The following is a 27,966-nucleotide window of genomic DNA, read 5'->3' on the forward strand; positions in this document are numbered from 1 at the left end:
CCTCCAACACTGTAGGTTCTTATCTTATGACTTATTCTATTCTGAGATACCTTGTCAGATGCCTTCTGGAAGGCCAAATGCAAGACATTTACTGGCTCCCTTTTATCCATTCTGAGTGAAACCTCTTCAAAAACTCTACTAAATTAAGCAGACAAAATTTCACTTTCATGAAGCCATGCTGACTCTGTTTTATTAGATTATGATTTTTTAATGATTATGCTTCTACTTCCTTAGTAGTTGATTCTAGTACTTTTCCAATAATAGATGTTAGACTAACCAGCCTATAGTTACCCTCTTTTTGCCTTCCTCCCTTCTTGTATAGGAGTGTCACATTAGCAGTTTTCCAAATCTTTGATACTTAACCAGAATCCAATGACATTTGGGAAATTCCAACCAATTGCATTTCTATAGCTACTCCTTTTAGGATCCTAGGATGTAGGCCATTAGGACCAGGGGACTTGACTGTTTTTAGCCTCATTAGTTTGGCTAATATCAATTCTTTAATGCTGGTGATGGTACTTAATTCCTCCACCATATTCTTTAATTTGAATGGGATGTTTGAAGTATCTTCCACCATAACGACTGATGCAAAATATTTGTTTAATTCCTCTGCCATTTCTTTGCTCCCCCTTGTTCTCTCCAGATTCATTTCCTAAGGAGCCCAGGTTCACTTTGACCTCTCTCTTCCTTTTTATACATTTAAAGAAGTTCTTACTGTCAGTTTTTCTATCCCTCGCTGGTCTGCCCTGGTAGTTTATTTCCTATTATCTTTTTAGTCCTTCTTTGCGGAGTTCTGAATATATCCCAGTCCTCAGGGCTATCACTAACTCTAGCCTCCTTCCATGCCTTTCTTTCAATTTAGCACTCGCCTTAACTTCCTCACTTAGCCACGTTTAGTTTATCCCTCTCTTAGAATCTTTCCTCCTTATTAAGAGTCATAAGTTAATAAACAATCCAGGTCTTTTTCAATATATAATTTCAGTTACATCACACTGTAAACTTTTGCTATAAATTCTGTGTCTTATGATCCTACACTCCACAACCACCTGAAGGAGCAGCGCTCTGAAAGTGTTTCCAAATGAACCTGTTGGACTATAACCTGGTGTTGTGTGATTTTTTTTAAACTTTGTACATCCCAGTCCAACATTGGTATCTCCAAGTCATGATTCCTTAATTGCTACTGCTTGCTTTCTGACATCCTGCTAATCTAGCCACTTTGAGCTGGGGCAGCACGGTGGCTAGCACTGTTACCTCACAGCGCCAGAGACCTGGGTTCAATTCCCGCCTCAGGCGACCGACTGAGTGGAGTTTGTACATTTTCCCAGTGTCTGCGTGGGTTTCCTCCGGGTGCTCCGGTTTCCTCCCACAGTCCAAAAGTGTGCAGGTTAGGTAAATTGGCCATGATAAATTGCCCGTAGTGTTCGGTGAAGGGGTAAATGTAGGGGAATGGGTCTGGGTGGGTTGCGCTTCAGCGGGTCGGTGTGGACTTGTTGGGCCAAAGGGCCTGTTTCCACACAATAAAAGTTACCTAACTTCATTTCATTATCATTCCTTTGACTTAAGTTAAACACAGAGGTAAAAACAATGACTGCAGATGCTGGAAACCAAATACTAGATTAGTGGTGCTGGAAGAGCACAGCAGTTCAGGCAGCATCCAACGAGCAGCGAGGGCTTTTGCCCGAAACGTCGATTTCACTGCTCGTTGGATGCTGCCTGAACTGCTGTGCTCTTCCAGCACCACTAATCCAGTATTAAGTTAAACACAGTTGTTTCTGTCCCAAATTTCTCACTCCCAAACTAAATGTTAAGTTCGATCACGTTATGACCACTACTTCTTTGGGGGTGGGGGGATCTTTTACTCAGAGGTCATGTGTTAAACCTGCCTCATTACCAGAACCAAAATATCATGCTTCCTGTTTGGCTCCATGATATATTGAGCAGGAGAATCGACGTTTCTGGCATGAGCCCTTCTTCAGGAATGAGGAAGGTGTGCCAAGCAGGCTAAGATAAAAGGGAGGAGGGACTTGGAGGAGGGGCATTAGAAATGTGATAGGTGGAAGGAGGTAAAGGTGAGGGTGATAGGCCGGAGGGGGGGGAAAAAAGAGGTCAGGAAGAAGATTGCAGGTTAGGAAGGTGGTGCTGAGTTCGAGGGTTGGGACTGAGACAAGGTGGGGGGAGGGGAAATGAGGAAACTAGAGAAATCAGAGTTCATCCCTTGTGGTTGGAGGGTTCCTAAGCGGAAGATGAAGCTCTCTTCCTCCAGCTGTCGTGTTGCTATGGTCTGGCGATGGAGAAGTCCAAGGACCTGCATGTCCTTGGTAGAGTGGGATGGGGAGTTGAAGTGTCAGGCCACGAGGTGGACCCCTTCCTAGACCTCTCCATTAAAGCCCTCCGCTTCTTCCTTTCCCGCCGTACCAACCAGTACCCTTCCACTGACATCCTCCTTCGACTGAGTGAACTGGTCCTCACCCTGAGCAACTTCTCTTTCCAATCCTCCCACTTCCTCCAAACCAAAGGAGTAGCCATGGGCACCCGCATGGGCCCCAGCTATGCCTGCCTCTTCGTCGGATATGTGGAACAGTCCATCTTCCGCAGCTACACTGGCACCACCACCCACCTTTTCCTCCGCTACATCGATGACTGTATCGGCGCTGCTTCGTGCTCCCACGAGGAGGTTGAACAGTTCATCCACTTTACCAACACCTTCCACCCCGACCTCAAATTCACCTGGACCGTCTTAGACTCCTCCCTCCCTTTCCTAGACCTCTCCATTTCTATCTCGGGTGACCGAATCAACACGGACATTTACTATAAACTGACTGACTCCCACAGCTACCTAGACTACACCTCCTCACACCCTGCCCCCTGTAAAAACGCCATCCTATATTCCCAATTCCTTCGTCTCGCCACATCTGATCCCAGGAGGACCAGTTCCAATACCGTACAACCCAGATGGCCTCCTTCTTCAAAGACCGCAATTTCCCCCCAGACATGATCGACGATGCCCTCCACCACATCTCTTCCACTTCCCGCTCCCCCGCCCTTGAGCCCCGCCCCTCCAATCGCCACCAGGACAGAACCCCACTGGTCCTCACCTACCACCCCACCAACCTCCATATACATCGTATCATCCGTTGTCATTTCCGTCACCTCCAAACAGACCCCACCACCAGGGATATATTTCTCTCCCCTCCCCTATCAGCGTTCCGAAAAGACCACTCCCTCCGTGACTGATCAGGGCAACACCCTCCCACCAACCCAACCTCCACTCTCGGCACCTTCCCCTGAAACTGCAAGAAATGCAAAACTTGCGCCCACACCTCCCCCCTTACTTCCCTCCAAGGCCCCAAGGGATCCTTCCAGATCCACCACAAATTCACCTGCACCTCCACACACATCATTTACTGCATCCACTGCACCCGATGTGGCCTCCTCTATATTGGGGAGACAGGCCGCCTATTTGCTGAACGTTTCAGAGAACACCTCTGGGACACCCGGACCAACCAACCCAACCACCCCGTGGCTCAACACTTCAACTCCCTCTCCCACTCCACCAAGGACATGCAGGTCCTTGGACTCCTCCATCGCCAGACCATAGCAACACGACGGCTGGAGGAAGAGCGTCTCACCTTCCGCTTAGGAACCCTCCAACCACAAGGGATGAACTCAGATTTCTCCAGTTTCCTCATTTCCCCTCCCCCCCACCTTGTCTCAGTCCCAACCCCCGAACTCAGCACCACCTTCCTAACCTGCAATCTTCTTCCTGACCTCTCCGCCCCCAACCCCACTCCGGCCTATCACCCTCACCTTAACCTTCTTCCACCTATCGCATTTCCAATGCCCCTCCCCTAAGTCCCTCCTCCCTACCCTTTATCTTAGCCTGCTTGGCACACCTTCCTCATTCCTGAAGGGCTCATGCCCGAAACGTCGATTCTCCTGCTCCTTGGATGCTGCCTGACCTGCTGCGCTTTTCCAGCAACACATTTTCAGCTCTGATCTCCAGCATCTGCAGTCCTCACTTTCTCCTCCATGATATATTGCTCTAGGAAACTATCCCTAAAGTACTTGATATTAGAACTGGTGTCTGCTGGCCTTCCTCAGTGAGGCCAAATCTGGTTCACTTTGTCCCAGATCATTATTTCTGAAAGCTTTTGCACAACCAAGTTCAACTGACTGGAATGTTCTTTCCAAGGTCTTTTGGGAATAAGATATAACATTTGCAATTCTCCTGTCCTCTAGTGTCACCACTGTATCGCAGAAGATTTGGAATATTGTTGCCAACACTTGCATAATTTTAACCCTTATTTGAGTTGAATTGAGCCACTTTTCTGGCCTAGGATGAGTTTGATACACTGTCCTAAGTAGAGAGGCAGCGTTATGACCTAAAACACCAGCTAAAAATCAGTCAGGGTTCAGTGAGCCCTGTAAAGACAAAGCAGGACAGGATTGCGTCTGGTAAGCCCTCCTTAGTTAAACCATGGAGGGATCATTTTCACTAGTGTTCCTCCCCAGCTGCAGTCTAATAGGCAGAACTGAGGGTTGTGGGAAATTTTCACCTAGAATAGTGAATGAACGTCAGCGTATTTCTCATCAACGGTGAAGGATTTTGGGGATGATGCTGTGGACATTGAAAAGTACAATTACAAAAAAGCGATTATTTTCTTTTTTTTACACAAAGAGATAGCCCTTCCAGACAACAGCTGCACCTCCATGCTAAAATGCTTTAGATTTCTTTGTGATGGCACAAAATAAGGTGGCCAAATCTTTCACGCCTGCCAGCAGATGGATTTATCTGACCTGAGACAACGCTCCTACTCTTACCTTGTGCAAACGGCCCTTGGCATCTCCCAAGAAGACGATGGTGTGCTCCATTTCCACAGTCACTGCCACTGCCACCAGGTGTCCCTGCGCAACCTTCAGTACCAGAGCTGCCTCTATCGGAATGCGGCTGGCCATTGGGCTGGGAGTGTGGTCATAACCACACGGGTATGCATTAAGAGTGTCCTATGGCAAGACCAGAGGGCGGGGAGAGAAAACGAGGACAAAAAAAACATGGATTATTTATGGCTGAACCAATAAGTAAAATGACAAGTCAAAAAGTTAAACGTAAATTGCTTTACAGCAACTTTTAAGAGCACGCTGCTGACTTATAAAAAGTCAGGTGCCACACGACACCAGGTTACAGTCCATCAGGTTTAGGTGAAAACACAACCTTTCGGAATGCTGCTCCTTCATCACCCGATGAAGGGACAGTGCTCTCAAAGCTTGTGATATCAAATAACCCTGTTTGACTATAACTCAGCATCATCTGACTTCTGACTTTGTTCCTGCCCAGTCCAACACCAGCACCATGGCTTGTAAAGAGTTTCACAATCCATCGCTTCCTACAATGAGGTACAGATGCATGACGCTGTTGGTCGTTTTATCATACAATTTCCACAGTGTCAGGTCCCCCTCTATTGAGTAAACAATTTTTGATCACTACAGGCATCAATTACAGCAGTGCTATTGAGCATATGTTAAAGTGTGCCAACTACTTTGTGCATTTCTGCGCTTACCAATTTAAGAGCCTTGCTGATTTCAGGCCAAATCCCATCTACTAGGAGATATACTCAGCTGTCGGCAGTGCTAACAATTACAGGAGGCTGTCAGAACATGGAAACCTTGGGCTGCTTTAATTACATGGTTTTACTATCTACCCTGAGCTGGGGCCAAATTGCATCAGCACAGACACTATGTGTAAATAAATAAATGGGCATCAGTTTAAGCAAACATTCAACCATTCACCATTTTTAAAATTCCTAACATAAAGCCTCTCTTATCCTTTTAGTTAAAAGAAAAACAGTCCAGTCCTTTTTCCATCTGCTCCTTTGATCTGATGCCAATTTCTTTGGTCCATTCCTTTTCTCTTTATACTTTCTGGAAATATTTACTTACGCTGGGTCTAATGGGTTGCTTAATGCTGCAGTGAAGCATTCCTCATTCATTGTTGACTTGTGAGCCAAGAAAATGATCCCAGGTGAGAGACAGGTCAAAGGCACTCAAGTTGCCAACTCCCTGCTTCAGTGGAACAGGAACTAAATACTGCCACGAGCCAGGTAATTAGATAAAGCTCTGTCCCCCGCTGTGCATGACAAGACAAAGCAAAAAGGCTCCCCTGCTCCATTAACTAATTTATTGGGAAGTCTGGTCAGCAATTCAGACAAGCATCCACAAGGCAGAAAGATGCCAAGAGATCTGGATTAGATAAAAGCAAGGGAAGGAATGTGAAGCAGAGCAATTGTAGGGAATGGCTCATTTGTTCTACTGCTGAAGAAAAGTGATTCACATTGTATGGATGTCTATACAGAACGCCCTTGTCAAGCTTGGCTAATTACTGCCCGAGCCAGTCTCTTCACATTGCTATTCACACATTCACTCCCTCTCTCCAGCAGAACCACCATCAGCCTCGAAGGAGTAATACCATAGCCCTGTCTTGCTTTCTATTACTCTAGTAATCTGAATGCAGCAGACATCGTACCTACTCATTATAACAATTTCAAATAGTGCTGGCTTATAATCCAATTTGTTAGGTTCAATTTAATATCCATAGTGCGATGAATGTCACTGACAAAACCATTGTAGCAGGACTCATTTAACCTCCTAGTCTCTTAAATCGGGCCCACATCTCTTTATAGGTAAGTCAACATCCATACAAAGGACTAAGAAACCTCAGTTCAAGTCCCACCTGCTCCAGAGGTGTGTAACAACATCTCTGAATAGGTTGATAAGGAAAAAAAACGGTATACTCACATTCACTACACTAAATTGGTGCCAATGCAGCAATGTGATCATAAGACCATTAGACACAGGAGCAGAATTTAGGCCATTCAGCCCATCGAGTCTGCTCCGTCATTCAATCATGGCTGATAAGATTCTCAACTCCATTCTCCCACTTTCTTCATGTAATCCTTGATCCCCTTGACAATCAAGAACCTTTCTATCTCTGTCTTAAATATACTCAATGACCTGGCTTCCACAGCCTTCTGTGGCAATGAATTCCACAAATTCCCCACTCTCTGACTGAACAGGTTTCTCCTCATCTCCATTCCAAAAAGTCTTCCCTTCCGTGGGCGGCACGGTGGCACAGTGGTTAGCACTGCTGCCTCACAGCGCCGGAGACCCGGGTTCAATTCCCGCCTCAGGCGACTCTCTGTGTGGAGTTTGCACGTTCTCCCCGTGTCTGCGTGGGTTTCCTCCGGGTGCTCCGGTTTCCTCCCACTGTCCAAAAATGTGCAGGTCAGGTGAATTGGCTATGCTAAATTGCCCGTAGTGTTAGGTAAGGGGTAGACGTAGATGTAGGGGTATGGGTGGGTTACGCTTCGGCGGGGCGGTGTGGACTTGTTGGGCCCAAGGGCCTGTTTCCACACTGTAAGTAATCTAATCTACTCTAAGGCTATGCCCTCACACACAACAGTAATCAGTCAATTTGTATCTTGTCCTGACCAACCCTCCTGTAAGGACCAATTGGTCATTATAATGCTATAATTACCTAGAATTCATCTGTCATCTTCCAGCTCAGAGGACCAGCCACAAAACTATATGATACCATTCTAGGGGCCAATGGGCACCTGACATTGGATTGAGAAGGAAATGCCCTTGAAACTACAGAATGAAAGTTCCTCAAAATCTGCTGCACCGCAGTAACCTCTGTGTACAAACTTTGGGAAATTTACTCCCTTGCTGGTGTTGCATTTACGGATTTAAAGACTTTGTGGGCTTCTGCATTGATGGCCTTCTGGGAGAGAGAATGGAACTACCGTGAGAAATTAAGTAACAGAGACAGTGAGGACTGCAGACGCTGGAGAAGTCAAAGTTGATAAAGTGTGGTGCTAGAGAGAGCACAGCAGGTCAGGTAGCATCTGAGGAGCAAGAGTCAATGTTTCGGGCAGGATCCTTGCACATTCCTGAAAGGTTGACTCTCCTGCTCCTCAGATACTGCCTGACCTGCTGAGTATTTTCCAACGTCACACCTTATCGACAAATGAAGTAATACTTCCACCAGTGTCAGGGCTTGGCTATCGTGGGAGTGGACTGGGAAAGAAAGGGGGCATTGGGGGTTAGGACGAGTGGAGAATAGCTATCATGTTGGCCACTCCCCATTCCTTACTGCCCCTTTGCTATTTCCCACACCCAGCCATACACTCTGGGGCAAGGCAGAATGCAAATGCTACCTTTCGTGTTTCACTTGAAGAATGCATTTGATCATCAGTCAACATCTAAGCAAGTTTAGAACCACCAATCTCAGATTTGTATAACTTTAATGCTTTCCTTGGTCTTAACCTTTGTTTAGTGACAGCAATCAGTACACTTCTGAAGTTCTTCACTGGCTGTTTGAAGATTTGGGGGTGAAGACGAACACTACATAAATACACTTAATCTTCTTAAATTTTCGAAAAAGCTCCATTTTGGTCTTCTGGCCAGAGTGGCTAACCAATGGGGGACAGTGTCGGTGACAATAATCCACAGCTGAATCAGGCATTTGGCTGATCCAATTAGGTGACAATTTAGTGGAGCTCCTGATAACCTCATGGCCACCGGCAATTCCAAACCACCAGGGAGATGGGACAGGGTCCCTTAACCTTACGAAGGGATGAGGAAAAAAAAAGAATCTTTGACTAACATAGAAAATACACCCAGTTATTCAGATTGTGAGAAAAGATGGTAAAAGAAATTTCAGATGGCAGAGATAATCACCTCCGGGAGGAGGACAGTGAGTGTCGTGGAGTGGAATTTGCAGACATTGGTGTTCCCCTGTATCTGCTGCTCTTGTCCTTCCAGACAGTAGTGGTTGTGGGTTTGACAATGCTGCCTAAGGATCTTTGATGAATCTCTGAGGTACAGATGGTACACACCTGCTGCTAAGCATCGGTGAAAGGAGTGGATGCTCGTGGATCTGGTGCTTACCATTGGCCAGCCCAAGCCTGATACTGTCCAGGTCTTGCTGCTTTTGGATGGGACAGCTTTAATACCTGAGGAGTTACAAATTTTGCAATCAGCAGCTAACATCCTCACATCTCACCCTAAGATAGAGGGAAGGTCATTAAAGAAGTGACTGAACACAAAGAATCGAAGGGCAAAAAACTTTAAACCTGTACACACTGGGCAATTAGTATCTCAAACAAAAGAGAAACTAAACGCTGTCTCTCAACATTCAATGACATTCCCATTGTTGAATCCTCTGCAACATCCTGCATGCTATCATAGACTACAAACTGAACTGGACTGCAATGGGAATACAAATATGGAGTAGGTCAGAGGTGAGGAATCCTGCAACAAGTAACTCACATCCTGCCTCCCTAAAGCCTATCCACCATCGACAAGGCACAACTCAGGAGTAGGATGGAATACTTCCTGTACTTGCCTGGATAAATGTAGCTCCAACAAACACTCCAGAAGCCTGATACAATCCAACACAATTGGCACCACATCCACAAACACCCTTTCACAAGCAGCATTATTGCCAGGGCTCCCTGATGCCACACTCAGCCAGATGCAGCCGGATGTCAAGGGCGGTCACCCTTACCTCACCCTTGGAATTTAGCTTTTTGTCCATGTTTGAACCAAGGCTGTAATGAGGTCAGAGCTGGGTGGCCCTGGGCAGACCCAAACTCTAAGGTGATTGTTCAGCTAGTTCTACTTAATAGCACTGTAGATTTCCCATCACAACATATTGATGTTCAATATACACCAATAGGGCAGGCTTGCATTTGACCCTCTTTCTTGTGTACCAGCATGGGTATTTTTCCATATTGCTCAGTGGATGCAGTTTGATAGATGTTCAAAAACAACTTGGCTGGTGGTGGTGGAGGGGGCAAGGGGAAGCGAAGCTATTTCTGTGACACATGACTTCAGTACCATTGCAGGAATATTGTCAGGTCACATGGACTTTGCAGAATCCAGTGTTCAATTGTTCCGTGTTCGATTATGAGAATCTGTTTATTGTTGGTGCTCAAGGTGCGAGATTAGTTAGGTCTGGATGTGTACTCAGGGACAAGGAAACAAGAAAAGGAACCAGAAGATACAGCAAGGAGCATGGAATAGAATACAGCCCGCTATACACATAGAAACGCTGTATAGATCGGAAATATCACAAGTGTGCGAATATTCAGCAACAGAACTGCAGCATGTTTCTGTAGAATTGCCATTGTACATCCAAATCAACTGAAAGCAATTTCTGCAACGTTTGGAACATTTTGCATTTCTAACCATTCTTCTCCTCAAACTAACTGGGAAATGCAGTAGTTAATAAATCTAAAATTTCATTCCAAAAGCTATGTTTAACTAATTTTAAATTTCATCCTGAAAATGTCTTGCACCTTCATCGCTCACTCAAAGCGTCAAACATATTAAATTATGTACAGCTGCACCGTCGGGCACATTTAAATGTGGCTTTTAATCTTGCACTATTTAGAGTCTGACAGATTTATTTTGTAGAACTACTGCAGCAAAAGCAGAGTGCCATTTCAGTATGGTGCTCTGACACTTCCCGGACCAAGGTTGCTGAAGTGACTGGCATTCATTTTTCCCTCTTTTAAAACCTCTTTTACACACTTTTAACCTTCTTAAAGTGACAGGTCAAGCTACAAAAGGGTGGATTTGCTGGCCTGGGCAGAACAGCAACTCCTTCCTTTAAGCAGGTGGGATTACTGCAGGACTCCCTTTATTGCTACTGTGAAACATTAAAGTCTAGAATTATGAAAGGACTCACTGAAGTTAATCCGCTGCAGCTGGACTTGACTTCATACTCAATGTAGGCTGCCTCAGCCTTCTCGCCCACCTTCCCGTAATTGGTGTAACACTGGTCCCTGGTCTGGTTGATCATCTGATCAATCTGATTCATGGTGTAAATGCAAAGTGCTGACTCCTCCGTTGCCTTTGCCGTGGCTGTCTGGCCAACAGCGAACGTGGCGAACAGGACCTCCCCGTTAGTTTGGAGAGCCCCCTCCGCTAGGCCCTTCCCCGGCTGGCTGACATAGGCCGCCTGGAGTAAATTGTAGTTCTTCTCAGCAGTCTGACAGACAAGCGGTACCTCCACGTACGAGTAATAGTGCATGTCTCCCAAGCAGATCCGCGACACGTATGTTTTGTATTCTCTGGATGAGGACTTGAGGTCCCTCCGGTAGAACAGAAAATACACCGAAAACTGGTAAATAAAAGATTTGACAAAATGGTGGTTGTACTCAGAGAGCCTTCCAGCTACTGCTAACTTTGCCGTATCCTCGTAGGAGAAAATGGGGTGAGATTCCAGGCTCTGTGGATTTTGTAACTCCAAATTGCGGGTGGTAATGGGAGGGATCCCACCGGCACCTTTGCTGGTGTAACCACGGCCTACAAACAGGACGGCTGTCTTGCCTTTGGACAGGCCGACCAACCCTACCGTCGTGACGTTGGGGTCATTGGCAGCGACGTACTGCGTGTCAACCGGGCGTTCCGGGCGGAACAAGACCCGGCTAATGTTTCCCAAACTCCTTTTCTCACAGATTCCTTGAAACAAGCTGCCGCAGGTGATCAGCTCATCGCCGTAGGGGTTAGTCAGGAGGAGCTTGTTGTGGTTGTCTGTCAGCCTCGCGTGCGGGCAGTCACTGGGGTTGACGGGCGGAAGGCAATCCTTGCTGTCATTCTGTGGCCCCGTTGGCTGCACCACCAGGTCGGTCAGCTCCGAGGTCAGCTGGAACAGGAAGTTCACGGCCCCGACGTAGACGTTGCCAGTCTCTGGGTCAATGGTCAGGTGCTCAAACTTCACATCCGACCTGCTGAAGGATATGTACTTGTCCCCACGGCAGATGCTTAGAAAAACGATGGCAAGGAAGACGTTCCCAGACCGCATGATCAACGTGCTGTAACAGAGCAGAAAAAAAAAGATTACTTTATTAACCGTGGATATCTGGAACCTTCTTTCCTTCCATAATGACAAAGATCTCGAGACTGGGGATTCAACTGAAAAATTTCTAAACCGAGATTGACAATACCTGCGACTTGCAAAGAAAAGACTCCAAGGGTCAAGGCATCAAGATGGACGTTAGAGTCAAAATATAGATCAGCCATGATTGGTTCAATGGCAGAACAGACTGAAAAGGCCTGAGGGTGAGAAAGGGAGGGTGACATTTTGTGCTTATTATAATAACAATTAGGCAAGTGATATCAGAAATGGCAAATATAATGCCTTTTCATAGGTGAGATGCTTTCAGCTCTTTCATCATTCAGAAAAAAAAAAGTATTTTTATCATCACAGTATCCATTCACAGATCCACCTCCAACCTCCATGGCAGAGCCACTGACGAACTCAATCTTCCTCTCTGGAGCCTATTACCCAATCTCCACCATATCACTTACACTCCTTTCTCCAAAAGTGCCACCAACTGTTCCCCTCTCAATGTCCTTCCTCCCTTATCTATCTTTCAGTTGTGCAGAGACTTGCAAGAATTCTTTTTTGCTTAAAACTAAAGTACATAATATTGTTGTTGAAGCAATGCTCTGGATTTAGCTTTGATGCTAACCCCTGAGGGCTCGCATGATTCCCAAGCTGGATAAAGAAGGGTGTGCAAAAATTGCGGCTAACTCTATACTGACCCAAGAATGTCTCTTTCTTCTATATCAGACACACTTGCCATCAATATAGACCTTTTATAATTGACAAGTCGAGCTGAAACTTACAATTCTCCTGCCATCAGCCACAGTTGTACACTTGAATTGAACAGGAAACTTACCCTGACCTTTGCATAAAAAAAAGGATCGTCAAGGCTCGAGCATTTTCCTGACATCTTCAGGAAGTAAAAATCCATCTCCTGAACAACATGGTGAGCAACAGAGAAGAGAGAGTCCTGAGTGGCCAGGTGTTGTTCTCAGGTGTGAGCAGACAACAGCAGGTACTTGCCTGAAACATTTCACTGGGATTCTGCCCTGGAGCTTGCTAGGAATGGTTATTCAGAAACAATGCCTTCTCATAGGAAACTGTGACTTTTGCAATTAAGTTCAAAATAAAAGTATACGATTTTGCAAGTTAATTTTCAATGACAGAGAGGCTGCTCAGAAGCAGACTTATTACATCAGCAAAAAAATTGGACGTTTGTTTTAATTTCTTCCGCCCCTTGCATTTATTACTTGCAAAAGCACAAGAGAAAGGCAGTTGGGAATAGTGTTTAGACCAGGCCAGACTCCTCAAAACATTTCAAGAAAGTAGCCCAGACCCTAAGTTTGCTCGTTGTTTGAAGCAGGTGTAGAGTAGATATTCCAGGAGTGATGCAGCAGGCCCAACTACTTCGTTCTAAACAGAATACCGAATGAAACACAAAAGAGAACAGAATACCAAATAACGTAAGCTATCCGAAAACCCAACGGATTATCCCAATTTAATGATGCTGTTCCAAATACTTGCAACCATCCCCATAAACTCCCCTTGGCACAAAAGGGAGAGAGAGAGAGAGAGAGAGAGAGAGAGAGAGAGAGAGAGAGAGAGAGAGAGAGAGAGAGAGAGAGAGAGAGAGAGAGAGAGAGAGAGAGAGAGAGAGAGAGAGAGAGAGAGAGAGAGAAGAGAAAAAAAGAGAGAGAAAAAAAGAGAAAAAGAGAGAGAGAGAGAGAGAAAGAGAAAAAGAAAGAGAGAGAGAGAGAGACGGAGAGACAGAGATAGAGAGAGAGAGAGAGAGAGGGAGAGACAGAGAGAAAGAGAAAGAGAAAGAGAAAAAGAGAGAGAGAAAAGAAAAGAAAAAAAGAGAGAGAGAAAAGAAAAGAAAAAAGAGAGAGAGAAAAGAAAAGAAAGAAAGAAAGAGAGAGAGAGAGAGAGGGAGAGAGAGAGAGAGAGAAAAAGAAAAAGAGAGAGAGAAAGAAAGAAAGAGAGAAAGAAAGAGAAAATCAACATTGACCTGCTTCTTTGGGTCCAGCAGTTTCACAACTGACTGCCAGCTAAAACCAAACCAGAGAAAAGCTGACCTGAGAGAACTGGCCACTCCCCTTTCATTGTACAAGTTTTTTTAAAACTTAAGAGCTTCTTTAAGTAGATCAACACCAGACATTTGGGAGCCTGAGTCTTTACAACGTCCTGGCAAAAAATCCAAGGCGGCACAGTGATACTGTCGTTAGCACTGATGCCTCACAGCGCCAGAGACCCGGGGTCATTTCCCACCTCAGGCAACTGTCTGTGTGGCGTTTGCACATTCTCCCGGTGTCTGTGTGGGTTTCCTCCAGGTGCTCCAGTTTCCTCCCACAGTCCAAAAATGTGCAGGTCAGGTAAATTGGCCACACTAAATTGCCCGCAGTGTTAGGTGAAGGGGTAAATGTAGGGGAATAGGTCTGAGTGGGTTGCTCTTCAGAGGGTCGGTGTGGACCTGCAGGGCCGAAGAGCCTGTTTCCACACTAAGTAATCTAATCTCATCTAAAAAAACATAACTTTGTTAAAGGAGTAGCATCATCACAATAGGAAGTTCCTGAAACATTCCAGACCACACCTAACCAGAGTCAGCTACCCTAAAATAAGGAGAGCTCCACTTGTTCCAGTTCTCACATGCACTACAGTCAGATTTCATAGAATTACAGAATCCTTACAGTGTGGAAGCAGGCCATTCAGCCCATCGAGTCTCCAACCCTCTGAAGAGCATCCTACCCAGACCAACCAACTCCCCCCCCCCAATCTATCTTTGTAACCCTGAATGTTCCGTGGCTAATTCACTGAGCCTGCCCAATCCTTGGACACTACAGGCAAGTTAGACAGTCCAAACTGTGCATCTTTGGTCTATTTGAGGAAACCAGAGCACTTAGAGGAAACTCCAGGCAGACATAGGGAGAACATCTGTGTGGAGTTTGCACAGTCACCAAGGATGGAATCAAACCTGACGCTGAGAGGCAGCACTGCTAACCGCTGAGCCATCGTGCTGCCTGTAACTGCTCCTAATTAGAGCACTAAATGGGAAAATACACAGCCAATAGCAAACTTGTGACCTAAACCGGCTCCGCTAAACCAGCAGTACTTGGATTTGGTTGCTGGTTCCTTTAAACATCAATGGGTCTATACTATGGAAAGCAGTCAACAGGTGGGAGACCAGTTTCTCCTACCTGTCCTATTCCTACAATAGTAAAGATTGCACATTTATATCAGATTTATATGGTGCTTTTCACAACCTCCACACCTCCAACAGCACTTCAGTGATTCTTCATTGCAGTGATTCAGCTAATTGGAATGTCACAAATGTCAGAGCATCAGATCAGCAAGTGATCACGGCTTGTGAACCTGATTACTGGTTCATTGCAGGTTACATTTTGGCTAACATGCCTCTTGCCATATTCTCCTGACTTTGGACTCGTGCTTTGAAGATGTCCCAGGTTACAGGTCTTTCGGCTCTTTCTCTGTTGAAGATTTTTGTCTTGAGACCTGCTTGTTCTTTGTGGTTCAGGAAGCTAATTAAGCTCTGCATTCCTTATTGTGCAGGATCAGGTTGTTAACGCTGTCGGTTAAGGAAAACAAAATGGCCAGGACTCCAGAGCTCTTCCACAACACTGTGCTGTAGGATTCTTACATTATTCTGCAAGGTTTAATATTTCACTCTAAACCAATTTACATATCAATGATTTGCACGTCAAATTAAGAGCCAGTCGCAGGTGAGCAAATGTAGACTCGAGCTCTCCCCCTTTTTACAGATTGACTCCTTTGTGGGATGTGAGAATAGTTGTGGTGAGTTCAGCACTTGTTGATCACATCTAATTGTGGGAATGACTAACAGCTTTCTTGGTGTAATCTGTGTGGTGTAGGAACACCTATGGTGTAACAGAAATAACTACAACTACTGGAGAAACTCAGCTGAAAGCGATTGTGTTAGATACTGACTAAAATCTCCATGTTGCATTAAAAAAAAAGGGAACATCATACAGATACAACCACACAGTGGTTACATGAAAGGTCTAATAATCCAGAGGCCTGCACAAATAATTCAGAAAACGCAAGGTTAAACTCTGACCAATTGAGAATGTTTAACCTCTTTCAAGACAATTCGAAATTAAAATATTCACAAATTTGTAAAGTACATTTTACAAACCATGTTCCACTTAGAAGTTATGGAACTCAAAATTCAACTCATTTCCATATGCCATGTTCCACCCTTGGGTGCCTTGATGCAAGTGTCTGAATATTTACAATTTACATTTCATGTCAAGCATAGAGGTCAAGGGCAAAACATTTCATGTTAAAGATGTGAGAAAGTGTGAGAGAAATAAACTTATCTGGATACACCTCTCTGAGGTGCCTCACTGTGACATCCATACTGTACATTCCTTTTCAGGAGCACAGCCAAGGTGTACCTTGGTGGACCATCCTTTCCCCAGTGTCTCTCCATGGAGCTGCTCCTAACTTTGGTGCATCCCTTAACATGAAATCTAGTACCTCTGAACACGTCAGTCTGCAAAATTTGGTTGAGGGCAACATTTTGCTCTGAAAGATCCAAAGCCTTCTGGAGTGACCTTGAAAACAACCCAGCTAAGATTAAATATCAGGATCAACAACAAAAGCTGATCTTGCCAGCAATGTCCAGATCCCAAGAATGAACGCATTTTTAAAATCAACAAGCTTGTCTCCGACAGTGAGAAGCCTGGCCCATAATGGCTACCACTGCATTTCACATTTTAATTCCTTCATTCCGCAGTGGGACAAGACACATGGTGGCACAGTGGTTAGCACTGCTGCCTCTCGGCAGTAGGGACCCAGGTTCGATTCCAGCCTCAGGTGACTGCCTGTGTGGAGTTTGCACGTTCATCCTGTGTCAGCGTGGATTTCCTCCAGGTGCTCTGGTTTCCTCCCACAATCCAAAGATGTGCAGGTCAGGTGAATTGGCCATGCTAAATTGCCCATAGTGATAGGTGCATTAGTCAGAGAGAAACGGGTCTGGGTGGGTTACTCTTCAGTGGGTCCGTGTGGCCTTGTTGGGCCGAAGGGCCTGTTTCCACACTGTAGGGAATCTAATAAAATCAAATAAATTTGTTTCTCTGCAGCTAACCACTCAATGTCAGAAAAGATAGGGACAACAGCATCTGTGAATTTTGAAAGCTGCCTTGCTAAAAACTAAAGCTGCAGAAAGCTTTGATGATAGTCAATGGACAGTAGCTCTATAGATGTTATTTAGCTTCTATCACAGGTAACTCATGGCTAAGACTCAGTCACAATTGTATATTGCTAGACCAAACCCCTTCAATGAACAGTGCTAGAATTTAAAATTTGTCAGGCACTTCACACAGAAGTACATGTAATTTTGTTAAAACACTGCAACGTGTAACTGATACATGGCAGCAATAAGGGGACCAACACTATATTCTCAGTCAGAAAGTGCAGACACTGATGAACAAGTATACTCACCTCCATCGCCATAGCTCCAACATCACCGTGACTAAGTCAGTAGGTTGCTAAGTTACAGATGATCAGCAAGGTCAAAGGCTGACAGCTGTGAATGACTCACTAATTCACAATGTGGCCAACCTGATCCTGCACAATAAGGAATGCAGAGCTTAATTAGCTTCCTGAACCACAAAAAAAACAAGCAAGTCTCAAAACGAAAATCTTCAACAGAGAAAGAGCCGAAAGACCTGTAACATCTTCAAAGCATGAGTCCAAAGTCAGGAGAATATGGCAAGAGGCATGCAAGCCAAAACAGAACCTGCAATGAATGCAATGAAACAATAATCAGGTTCATAATTGCCTCTCTCTTGACTTGTGCAATTGATCTCACAAGAAAACCCTTTTTGGATTTGTAACTTGCACTTACACTGCTGCTTTAAACCGATGCCAAGTGGTTTTGTTTTTGTGGGAATCAATATAAAATGGAGAGTCCTCCAGATTCACTGACTGCACTAAAACATCGAGGTGGAACACACAGTCCCGATGCCAATCATGACAGTTCACGAAACACTGTGCTCCTGTTACAGTTGCTGCTTGTGGCACATACTCCCCAGACACAGCCAGCTACAACCCAAACATACACTTCCTGCAACTTGTTGTGCACTTTGCAGCCACCAGAAGGGGTTTCAGTAAAAACAATCAACGAGTTTATTCTAAATTTGTCATGCTTTGCAAATGCGCAGGCACTGTGGTAGAATAGCATCCATTTAAAACGCAGGTCTTGAAAATCTCAACAACGTTTTGTGCCTTTAACATAGAATAATGTCCTAAAGCACTGTTATCAAACAAAATCTGACAGTGAGTCACACAGGAAGATATTGAGACAGATGAGCAATATCCTGGAATGAGAGCAGATTTTAGGGAATATCTCTAGGGAGGAAAGAGGTGGAGAGGGTGGAGGAGAAGAAGGGAATTTCAGACTTTACAGTAGAGGCCAGCCAAAGGCATATATTCATTAGGAGATGGCTACACAAAGGAGACTATTAAATTGGAGAAAGTATTACAAGGATCTTCCAGGACTGGAGGATTTCAGGAGTGTCTGGATGGGCTGAGACTTTTTCACTGGAGGGTAGGACGTTGAGGAATAATCTAATGGCGGTTCATGAGGGGCATAGATACAGTAAATCGTAAAGGTCTTTTACTTGCAGTGGGGGAATTGAAAACGAGAGGGCACATTTTTAAGGTGAGAGGAGAAATGTTTAAAAAGGACCTGAGGGGCAACTTTTCCACATAAAAGGTGGTTCTTAGGTGGAATGAACTGCCACAGGATGCAGTAGATGTGAGTAAAGTTACAACATTTAAAAGACATTTGGACAGATACATGAATAGGAAAGGTTTAGAGGGATATGGGCCAAATGCTGGCAAAAAGGACTAATTTAGTTTGGGGAACTTGGTCAGCATGGACTGGTTGGACCAAAGGGTCTGTTTCTGTGCTGTATGATTCTTCAATTGGAGGAGTGAAGGATTCTTGGAGCTTTGCAGGGCTGAAGAAGATTACAGAGATGGCAATACAGAGAGAGATTTGAGAGAATTCAGCCAGGGTCTGTCCTGTAACACAGAATTTAGAACTAGCTCCTTGAAAACACAAGTTCACACAGGCTGTGCAGGCTGAGCTTGGAACTAGAAGGCATGGAGAAAATGTCTCACCCAGGTGGACCTTGCCTTCAGATCTACCACACAGCTGCATGCCATGGGAGTCTCAGTGTACTTACAAACCCACGACATGAAAATCCAACTTGAGGAGCAAAAAAAGTGGAACGACTGCTACCTTTGAGAGACAGCAAGCCTTCCCAAGCCTTCCCATCTCTTAAAGGCAGGGTGCTTCTAATGACGAGATCAATGTAAGCACTCACATCGCCACCTCTCCACAGGGATCAGTGATGGAGCCTCAATGATCTACAATCAATGCTTAAAAAAAAGTGGATAAAGGGACCAAATGTGTGTTTGCAAAATTGTAGAGACAGTGGTAAGTACATGAAATGTAGCAGGCATAAGGACTTTTCAAGTAGAGGTATAGTTAATGGAGGGGCAAAGTTTGGAAAATGCAATTTAAAGTGAGAAGGTGTGAACTTGTCCACTTCAGCATTAAGTGTGTAAAAGCAGCATAGTACTTAAATGCAGAAAGATTGAAGAACTCTGAGGGACAGAGTGATCTGGGTGTTCTGTTATATGAATTACAAAATGTTAGGATGCAAGTACAAATGATTAGGAAGGCAAATGCAATGTTGTTTCTTGCCAGGCAAATAGAATATAAAAGTAAAGAGATTTTGACACAGTTGCTCAGGACACTGGTCACAGCCACAGTGTAACAAGGGATTGGTAACGTACAGAACTCATTGGACTGAATGCTTGACACTGAATGGTTATAATAAATGTCACAATTAATCAGCTTGCATTCCTGCAATTGATTAAAGCATCTAAGAATGCAATGTGCTCAACTGAAACTAGTTGTATTTTATTGAAATTTCCATAAAAGTCCAGTTTGAAATATTTTGGAATGTACCTTTAACCACTTTATGGACAAGGCATATTTTGCAAAAATGTTTTTTTAAAAAAATAATTAGATGGTATCTGGAGCTCTTAAGAAAGTGCAAAGAAGACAGACTCCTGAGATGTATCTTCAAAAGAAAGAGTGGACGATTTAGGCTGGATCCACTGAGGTCTGGAAGATTAAAAGGTTGATCTTATTCTGACAAAGAAATTCTGAGGAGTCTTTTCAGGATAGGTGCTGAAAGGATGTTTCCCCTTGTGGGAGAAAACAGAACTCGGGGAACATTTTAAAATGAGTGGTGTTTAATTTAAGGTGGTGAAGCAGAAGATTTATTTCTCTCAAGGGATTGTTAGTCTGAGGAATTAGATTAGATTAGATTAGATTAGATTAGATTACTTACAGTATGGAAACAGGCCCTTCGGCCCAACAAGTCCACACCGACCCGCCGAAGCGCAACCCACCCATACCCCTACATTTACCCCTTACCTAACACTACGGGCAATTTAGCATGGCCAATTCACTTGACCTGCACATCTTTGGACTGTGGGAGGAAACCAGAGCACCCGGGGGAAACCCACACAGACACAGGGAGAATGTGCAAACTCCACACAGAGAGTCACCTGAGGCGGGAATTGAACCTGGGTCTCTGGCGCTGTGAGGCAGCAGTGCTAACCACTGTGCCACCGTGCCGCCCATTCTCTTTCCTAGGTAGCAGCAGAGGCAGGGTCATTAAAATCTGCCTTAAAAATATTCAAAGTCTTTGGTCTTTGATAAAAGGATTCAAAGGCTATAAAGAGTACACTGGAAAGTAGTGATCACAATTTAGATGGACATCTCTAAAGGTTGAGAAGAAAATATCTACAATCCAACAAACCATGATCTATCAAATGATGGAGTAGGATCAAGGGTCAAAAAAGTGATTCCACTTGGTCCGGATTCATATACTCGCTCCCTCTCCCAATCTTTCCCTACCTCTTCGGTTCTTTCATTCTTCAGCCTCTCCACTTCTCTATTGTCTTGTAAGCTGACCCTTAAAACCTGTCGCTTGGACCAAGCTTTGACCACAGATATCAGAGTATCTCAGTCTGCGGTTCTGCGTCAAGTTTTATTTGACAGTGTTCCTGTGAAATTCCTTGGTTGTTTTTTTTTAAAATCACGCCAAAGGCACTGTCCATACTTATTGTAGAATACTTGTCCCTGCCTGTACGGTACAATATTTCAGACCCTTCCTGTACTTTCCCATGCCAACTGAAGATCTGGTGACTACTCCGAACAGAAAGGTACAAACCTCAACTGGTAAACAGTTTGTGGATAAATGAGTTGAAACAGCACAGTTGTTGGCAGTTCTTGGAGAGCTCTACAGCAGACTGGCCCCAGGGGAATACTGTTAAATCACTTATTGAAGATTTACTACAATGTAAATATGCTAATAACAAAAAAAAACGCATTTCAGTGCTTGATCCATTTATTTCTGTCCCGACTTGTATGAACCTAACGTAACCTAATAAATCTTGTTTGTTCATATCTTACTCCACCCATCAGCCACTATAAAGAGCTCGTTCAGTAACAGAAGGTAACTTTTCTCCAAAACCATTTGCCTAGAGGTTTTTTTTTAAACTTTGAGTCCTTCAAACAAAAGGATAACACAGACTTGAATCGTGGCAGCGTGCAAGTGTCATCTAACATCCTATGTTTGTGCAGCACCTGCATTGTGGTAATTCAATGAAACCTCGCTGTTAGCCATTTGTTGGCAAACACTGTTTATTTTTCTCTGGAAGATATTTCATTGATGAATGGGCTCCTTGATGATACATGAAAGACACACTCCTGTGTGTTCCCCAGCCTCAAGTTCAAACCATTTTCAGTCAAATTAAAGGTTTCACTAACCTAGTAGCCAGGCAAACTGTGAGAGAGCAGCGACGACTCAAGTGGTTACCAAGGTGATTGGTCCAATCCAAGAGAGAAAGCAGCAGTACAGATTAAAGAGCATCTTTATTATACATATCTCAGATTCTCAAAGGACCCATCATAAGCAAATATGTCAGCAACAGAGCATCAGAAGCTGGAACTTCTCCATCCCTCAGTCCATCAGTGTCAGGATCATTGCTTTTCCCAACCAACAATAGCCTGGTTAGGGGAGGCAATGATCTAGTGGTATTATCGCTGAACAATTAATCCAGAGACCAGGTAATGTTCTGGGGACCCAGGTTCGAAGCCTACTATGGCAGATGGTGGAATTTAGTTCAATTAAAAAAAAACTCTGAGTGGGACTGAGTCGAATGATGACCACAAAACTATTGCTCGATTGTCAGGAGAAACCTAATATCCTTCAAAGAAGGAAACTGCCATTCTTACCTGATTTGGCCTACATGTGACTCCAGACCCACACCAGCATGTTTGGCTCTCAATTGCCCGCTGACATAGTCAGCGATGCCTTCAACCAGTGAATGAATTTTTTTAAAAAAACACATTCTCCAGCTCACACAGATGGGGCTCCCTCTGTATTAGGCCACTCATTATTCAAGGGGCAGTTGGGACAAACTTTTTGTGGCAAGCAATTTCAGCATGGAACAGTGGAACGTTGACCAATTCAGGCATCCAATGGTCAGAATCAGGTACAGCCAGAAGAGGATTACACAAGTAGATGGAAAGCAAAGGCTTCTGCCCAAGGGACGAAGGAATATTATTGAGAATAAGTTGTGGGGAGCAGGTTTACGTTCTCTCTGTCTACGGGCAGTGAGCCAGGATGTGGGGTGCCTCAGATGGGAGGAGTACACTGACTTTCTCTGGTCACACTGCTCCATGAGTCACAACCTGAATTTGCCCCAGTCCCGATATGGTTAATTGTAATCTTTCTCCAGATTAGGTTCAGAATGAAATTGTCCAACAACCCAGTTTCAGTCATAAACACAAAATTGACAATTTATCATAAAAGAAAACCCATTGAACTGGACAAGACCAAACAATTGGATATGAAAAACAGAAATGTTATCCACTCTAATAAGTCAAAGCACACAGTCATACCTTCAGGTAAAGGGAGAGAAAAAATCTGTAGAGATTCACTTTAAAAAAAATCTTAGTCTGACCAAGAGTGGTTATTCTTGAAGGCCAAAGTAAAACAACATTCCAAAGTCTGTTGATCTGCTGTTCTTGTACTGCATTACACATGATTGTCGCTGGGGTCTTGCTGGACATAGCTTGCTCAGGAACTACAATATTGAAAAATTCTTTCGGTCACTATTTCTGAAGAACCATCGGGTTTCACACTGAATTCACCACAGAACAGCTTCAGCAACAGGAGACATTAGCTAGGCAGCTTGCACATTGCAGGCTTTCAAAAGCTACCTCCAAAGTCTCCAAGCCTACAAACACTGTTCAGCAAGGTAAGCAGAAAAGATGACAGTCAGGGGTTCATCCTGAAGTGAGTTCAGGCAACCAAGACCAGAAAATTAAGATGATTTCCAAGAACCCTTGTTTTTAAAAAAAAAAGTCAATGAAAAGACCTTACAAAAGAAATAAATAAGACACTTCCAAAATATTTCAAATTCAACTCCTCAAAGAAATATTAAAACTATAAAGAAACTTAATACACAGCGAACATATTCACAGGCAGGTCAGCTCCTGAAAGCAATGAACCAATAGATTAAGTGAGAAGGTAACTTCAAACGGGCCACTGGATACTTGGTTTACAATATGGTTATTTAATGTGATTATTTATTTTCAAAACACCAATTCCAAATTGTTATCTTGTTATATTGTTTGAAAGAACTATTTTGTGAATGTATCTGTGTGTATTGAAGTCACATACTGATTATGCCAGTCTAGCAATCTACCAGCCAGCGACAGTGTGGCAGGAAATGCACTGAGTGAAGCTCCAGCCTTTTGAGCTAATTTACGGATCGCAGAAGATAGAACAAAAATGAAACCCATTGACAAAATAAAACCTAAAAGGACACTTTTGAAGATTTGATCACTCTGGAAAAAGGAGAAATGTATCTAGCTAAGAAATAGAGACAAAATACACGTGTTGTGCCAATCTGCCAATAGCCTTCCTCGAGAGGTGGTTGCATCAGTTGTCTTTAGTCACTTGGTAAGAGGGATTCAATTAACCATGTGATTTCCTCCTCTGCCATGCAAATAGCCTTGACCATCAAATTTTTTGTTGCCCTGATTAACTGGGCTCCAAAGTAACCCTTGCATGTTCAAGATGATTTGGGACATGTGTGTGACCTGACCATCAATACTAGGCTTTTCCTCATCCTTTATCCTCATAACACAACCTTCCATCCCGCCAGCTGCTCACCATGGATTTACAGACAACACTGACAAATGGACAGACTACTTGCAGGAACCTCAAGGGGCCAAAGAAATACCACTCACACTACAAATACCCTAATGTCCTAACAAAGGGCTGCCGTTCCTAAAGGCAATGGCAAGAAGCCCACACAAAGGCAGCTTAAGAACAAGTGGTGAATATACTTGGAGCAGGCTGCATGTGCACATTCTCAACAAGGCTGCTTCTTCAGACAAATGTTTCCTGAAGTATCAAAATTTGTTGTAAGAAACTCTTCAATAATCTGACAGGATATCAGAAACTAGGCCAGCGCTCCTGTTCAATGAGCCTATTTTGTGTGGGATTATTTCTCAAAACAAGATTAATGAATCAGATTCATATCCATAGAGGTGCAAACATAAATATTATTGCTATTATTTCTTATTCTTGTTGTTCATTTGTAAAAGATTCTAACACTGTATTCATTCAGATGTAAACCCCAATGCTTGCAATGTGCTGTGAGAATGTTTTTAACGTGAACATTTAATGCTTTCTGCTCTCACTGCCCAGGTCTCACCATCAGCACTTTCCAAAGTTTGCCAGATCTGTTACATGCCAGTTGTGGTTAAGTTTCATTTTTGTTGTAAACTCGATTATTCCAGACAAAAATACATCACTTCAGCTTTGCCACTGGCTATCAGCCACTGCCAAACACCAAACGCAGCAGCAGCAGCTTTGAAGGAACAGTGACAGTGACACTAAAAAGAGCTTCCTCGCCTTCCATTTTCTCCTGGGAATGAGAAACCAACAACGATATTTTATGCTGCTGGGCTGTTCCAGTCGTTCCACCAAAATAGAACATAGTGGTCTAGTGGTTAGCACTGCTGACTGCAAGTATCAAAGACCCAGGTTCGATTCCACCCTTAATGACTGTCTGTGTGGAGTTTGCACATTCTCCACGTGTCTGTGTGGGATTCCCCTGGGTGCTCCTGTTTCCTCCCACAGTTCCAAGACATGCACGTTAGCTGGGTTGGCCACGCTAAATTGCCCTCAGTGTCGATGTGATAGGTGAGCCATGGGAAATGTCAGGTAATCAGGGTGGGTGCAGTCTGGGTGGGATGCTCTCTAGAGGGTTGGTGTGGATTCGATGGACTGAATGGCCTGCTTCCACACTGTAGGGATTCTATGATGACAGCGAGAAGCCTAAACTCTTGACATACAAATGAATTATTTACACTTCTTGTTACTTAAGAGGGGCAGACAGGCTGTGCCAACTTTGATGTTAACTTGTTATATTCCTAAAAAGATGTCATATTTACAGCACAGGTGGCCATTTGGTATCTTTGCTAGCCATTACACTGCTCTGACTAATCCCATTTTCCAGCTTTTGATCTAGGTTACAGTACTTCATTAATGCCTGTGTTCCAAAGGCACCTGAGCATCTGCACAGTGGGATCTTACATGTGGCACCCTGAATCACTTCTACATTTTGCCCCATGTGTCTATTCAAATGAACATAACAGAAGGCACAATACCAGTAAACAAAGTGCTTGGAGAGCTTTCCCCCTGTGGCTTGAACAACATTTATCTCCCAACAGGGCCAAAAATAATTTAACTGATCGTTTATCGCAGTTGAGGTTTGTGAGATTCGAGTTCAGCCAGATACAATCTTGTATCTGCTGGAGAAAATCCAACTGACCAGAAGTCAGTACTGTTTACAGCATCAGTCAGAGAAGCTGGAAAGCACAGACACTGCAGCGATAGGGGATATCCTTGCTCAATGCCACTCTTCACACTGACTGGGAACCTTCTTTTACCATCCTGTCAATTCTCACAGGGTGAATAGATGGCACATCTACTCGGGCCAGTGAGTCTAAGGCCAAGGATCAATCTCAGGACAAGGAGTAGATCATTTAAGACTGAGATAAGGACAAATTTCTTCATTTGGATGGGTGGCGAACCTGGGGAATTCTCTCTCTCTCTCTCAGAGTCTTGTGGAAGTTCACAGACTGAGCAGCTTCAAGACCAGAATCAATATGCTTCTCAACACTCCAACTTACTGCTGATGCTGGAATCTGTACTGAAGACAAAAAGATGTTGGAAATCCCAGTGGGTCAGGCAGCACCCATGGAGAGAGAGCAAGCTAACATTTCGAGTCTAGAAGATTCTTCACCCGAGGTGGTGGCAGAGAATCATCTAGATGTTAGCTTGCTTTCTCCCCATGGATGCTGCCTGACCCGCTGGGATTTCCAACATCTTTTTGTCTTCAGGTTTCTGGATAGTACTGTCATCAAAGAATTTGGAGATAACATGGGAGAATAGCATCGAGGTGGATGATCAGCTGTAATCTAACTGAACAAGTCCAAAGGCCCATTTCTGTTTCTTTCCCAGGAAACTTGCACTGATAAATGACCAGGAAATGCACAATAGAGCCCTGGCAGGGTCATCGTGAAGAGGTTCAGAAGGCTGTGTAGTGGATCTTGCATCAGCAAGATGCCCTGTAGTAATTTTGGATGCCAGTCTCTCCAGAGACTCTGCAATGCCACCTGGGCCAACAGGAGGTTGCACAATATGCAATGTGGCATAATAAGGGTATGGTCAGGTTCTGTGTAGGTCTCACTACTTCCAAAAGCTGCCACAATTCTCACACCACCTTTCACACTGACAAATACACTATGGTGCCCCACAGACAAATGGAGACCCAAGGCAATGATGAGAGAGAACCAAAAGCTCAGCCAGAAGATTGAGTTACAAGGGAAATGACAAAGGAGGAGAGGAAGGGTAGCGAGGTGGGAAAGTTTAATAGGATTACGAACCAAAGTAAGGATTTGTCCAAAGCCAACAAATGTGGCGCCGCAAAAGCACAGCAGGACAGGCAACATCCAAGGAGCAGGAGAATCAACATTTCGGGCATAAGCTGTTCACCAGGAATGACTCCCCCGCTCCCTGGATGCTACCTGACTTGCTGTGCTTTTCCAGCGCCACACTTTTCAACTCTCCAGCATTTGTAGTCCTCACTTTCTCCAGTGTCCAAAGCCAGACTTGGAAGAATATACAGAGATGTTCAAGATACAGGCTTGAGTAGATCAGAATGAGGACCTGACAGATGTAAATACAAGATTAAGAATTTAAAATTTTGTGTGCTAGGGGACCCGAGCCTGTCCAGATGAAAAATAAGTACTATTTTAAAATATATTTGTCAAGAGGTGTGGGCATCACTATGGCCAGCATTTTTAGCCCATCCCTAATTAACTTTGAGGAATTGTGGTGAGCCATCTTCTTGAATCACTGTATTGGTATTGTATTGGTACATCCAGAGCACTCTTTGGAGGGGATGTGGTGGATACAGGATTGTTAACTTATTCCTCCTTGAAACACTGGTGTCACTGGCAAAGGCACCATAAGTTTTTCATCCCTAATTGCCCTTGAGTGGCTTACTAGCCTTTTCAGAAGGTTGTGAGGAGTTAAGTACCATTGCAGAGGTCTGGAGATAAATGTAGGCCTGACTGGGTAAGTATGGCATATCCCCATCCCAAAAGGACATTAGTGAACTATTTGGACTTTTATTACAATCAATAACAGCTTCTTGGCCACCATTGCTGACACTAGTTTTCAGTTCAGGATCTTATTTATTAAATTTTAAATTCCATCAGCAGCCTTGATGGGATTTGAACCCATGATTCAGATTAGAATTTGCAGACACTCAGTCTTGCCTTCATACCTGCACATTTGATTTTTCTAATGCACCCCTTGCGGGCTTCCGAACTTCATAAACCTGTGCCCATCCCA

The 27,966-nt window shown here is 44.1% G+C and overlaps 1 protein-coding gene across 6 annotated transcripts in view; it reads right to left on the reverse strand.

The window, feature by feature from the left end:
* LOC140483656 (plexin-B1-like) overlaps positions 1–27,966 on the reverse strand; it is a 255,061-nt gene that overhangs the window by 92,072 nt on the left and 135,023 nt on the right. For 3 of the 6 annotated variants that reach the window (XM_072582000.1, XM_072582001.1, XM_072582002.1), the window contains 3 exons: positions 17,375–17,500; positions 10,751–11,879; positions 4,822–5,004 (listed from right to left, as the gene is read on the reverse strand). In XM_072582000.1, coding sequence (XP_072438101.1) covers positions 4,822–5,004; positions 10,751–11,879; positions 17,375–17,397 — 1,335 coding nt within the window. In that variant the 5' untranslated portion in view covers positions 17,398–17,500. The remainder of the gene's footprint in view (positions 1–4,821; positions 5,005–10,750; positions 11,880–17,374; positions 17,501–27,966) is intronic. The other 3 variants (XM_072582003.1, XM_072582005.1, XM_072582004.1) reach the window with 1 other exon arrangement.

This window comes from Chiloscyllium punctatum, chromosome 12 (genome assembly GCF_047496795.1).
Source record: "Chiloscyllium punctatum isolate Juve2018m chromosome 12, sChiPun1.3, whole genome shotgun sequence".
Lineage (NCBI taxonomy): Eukaryota > Metazoa > Chordata > Chondrichthyes > Orectolobiformes > Hemiscylliidae > Chiloscyllium > Chiloscyllium punctatum.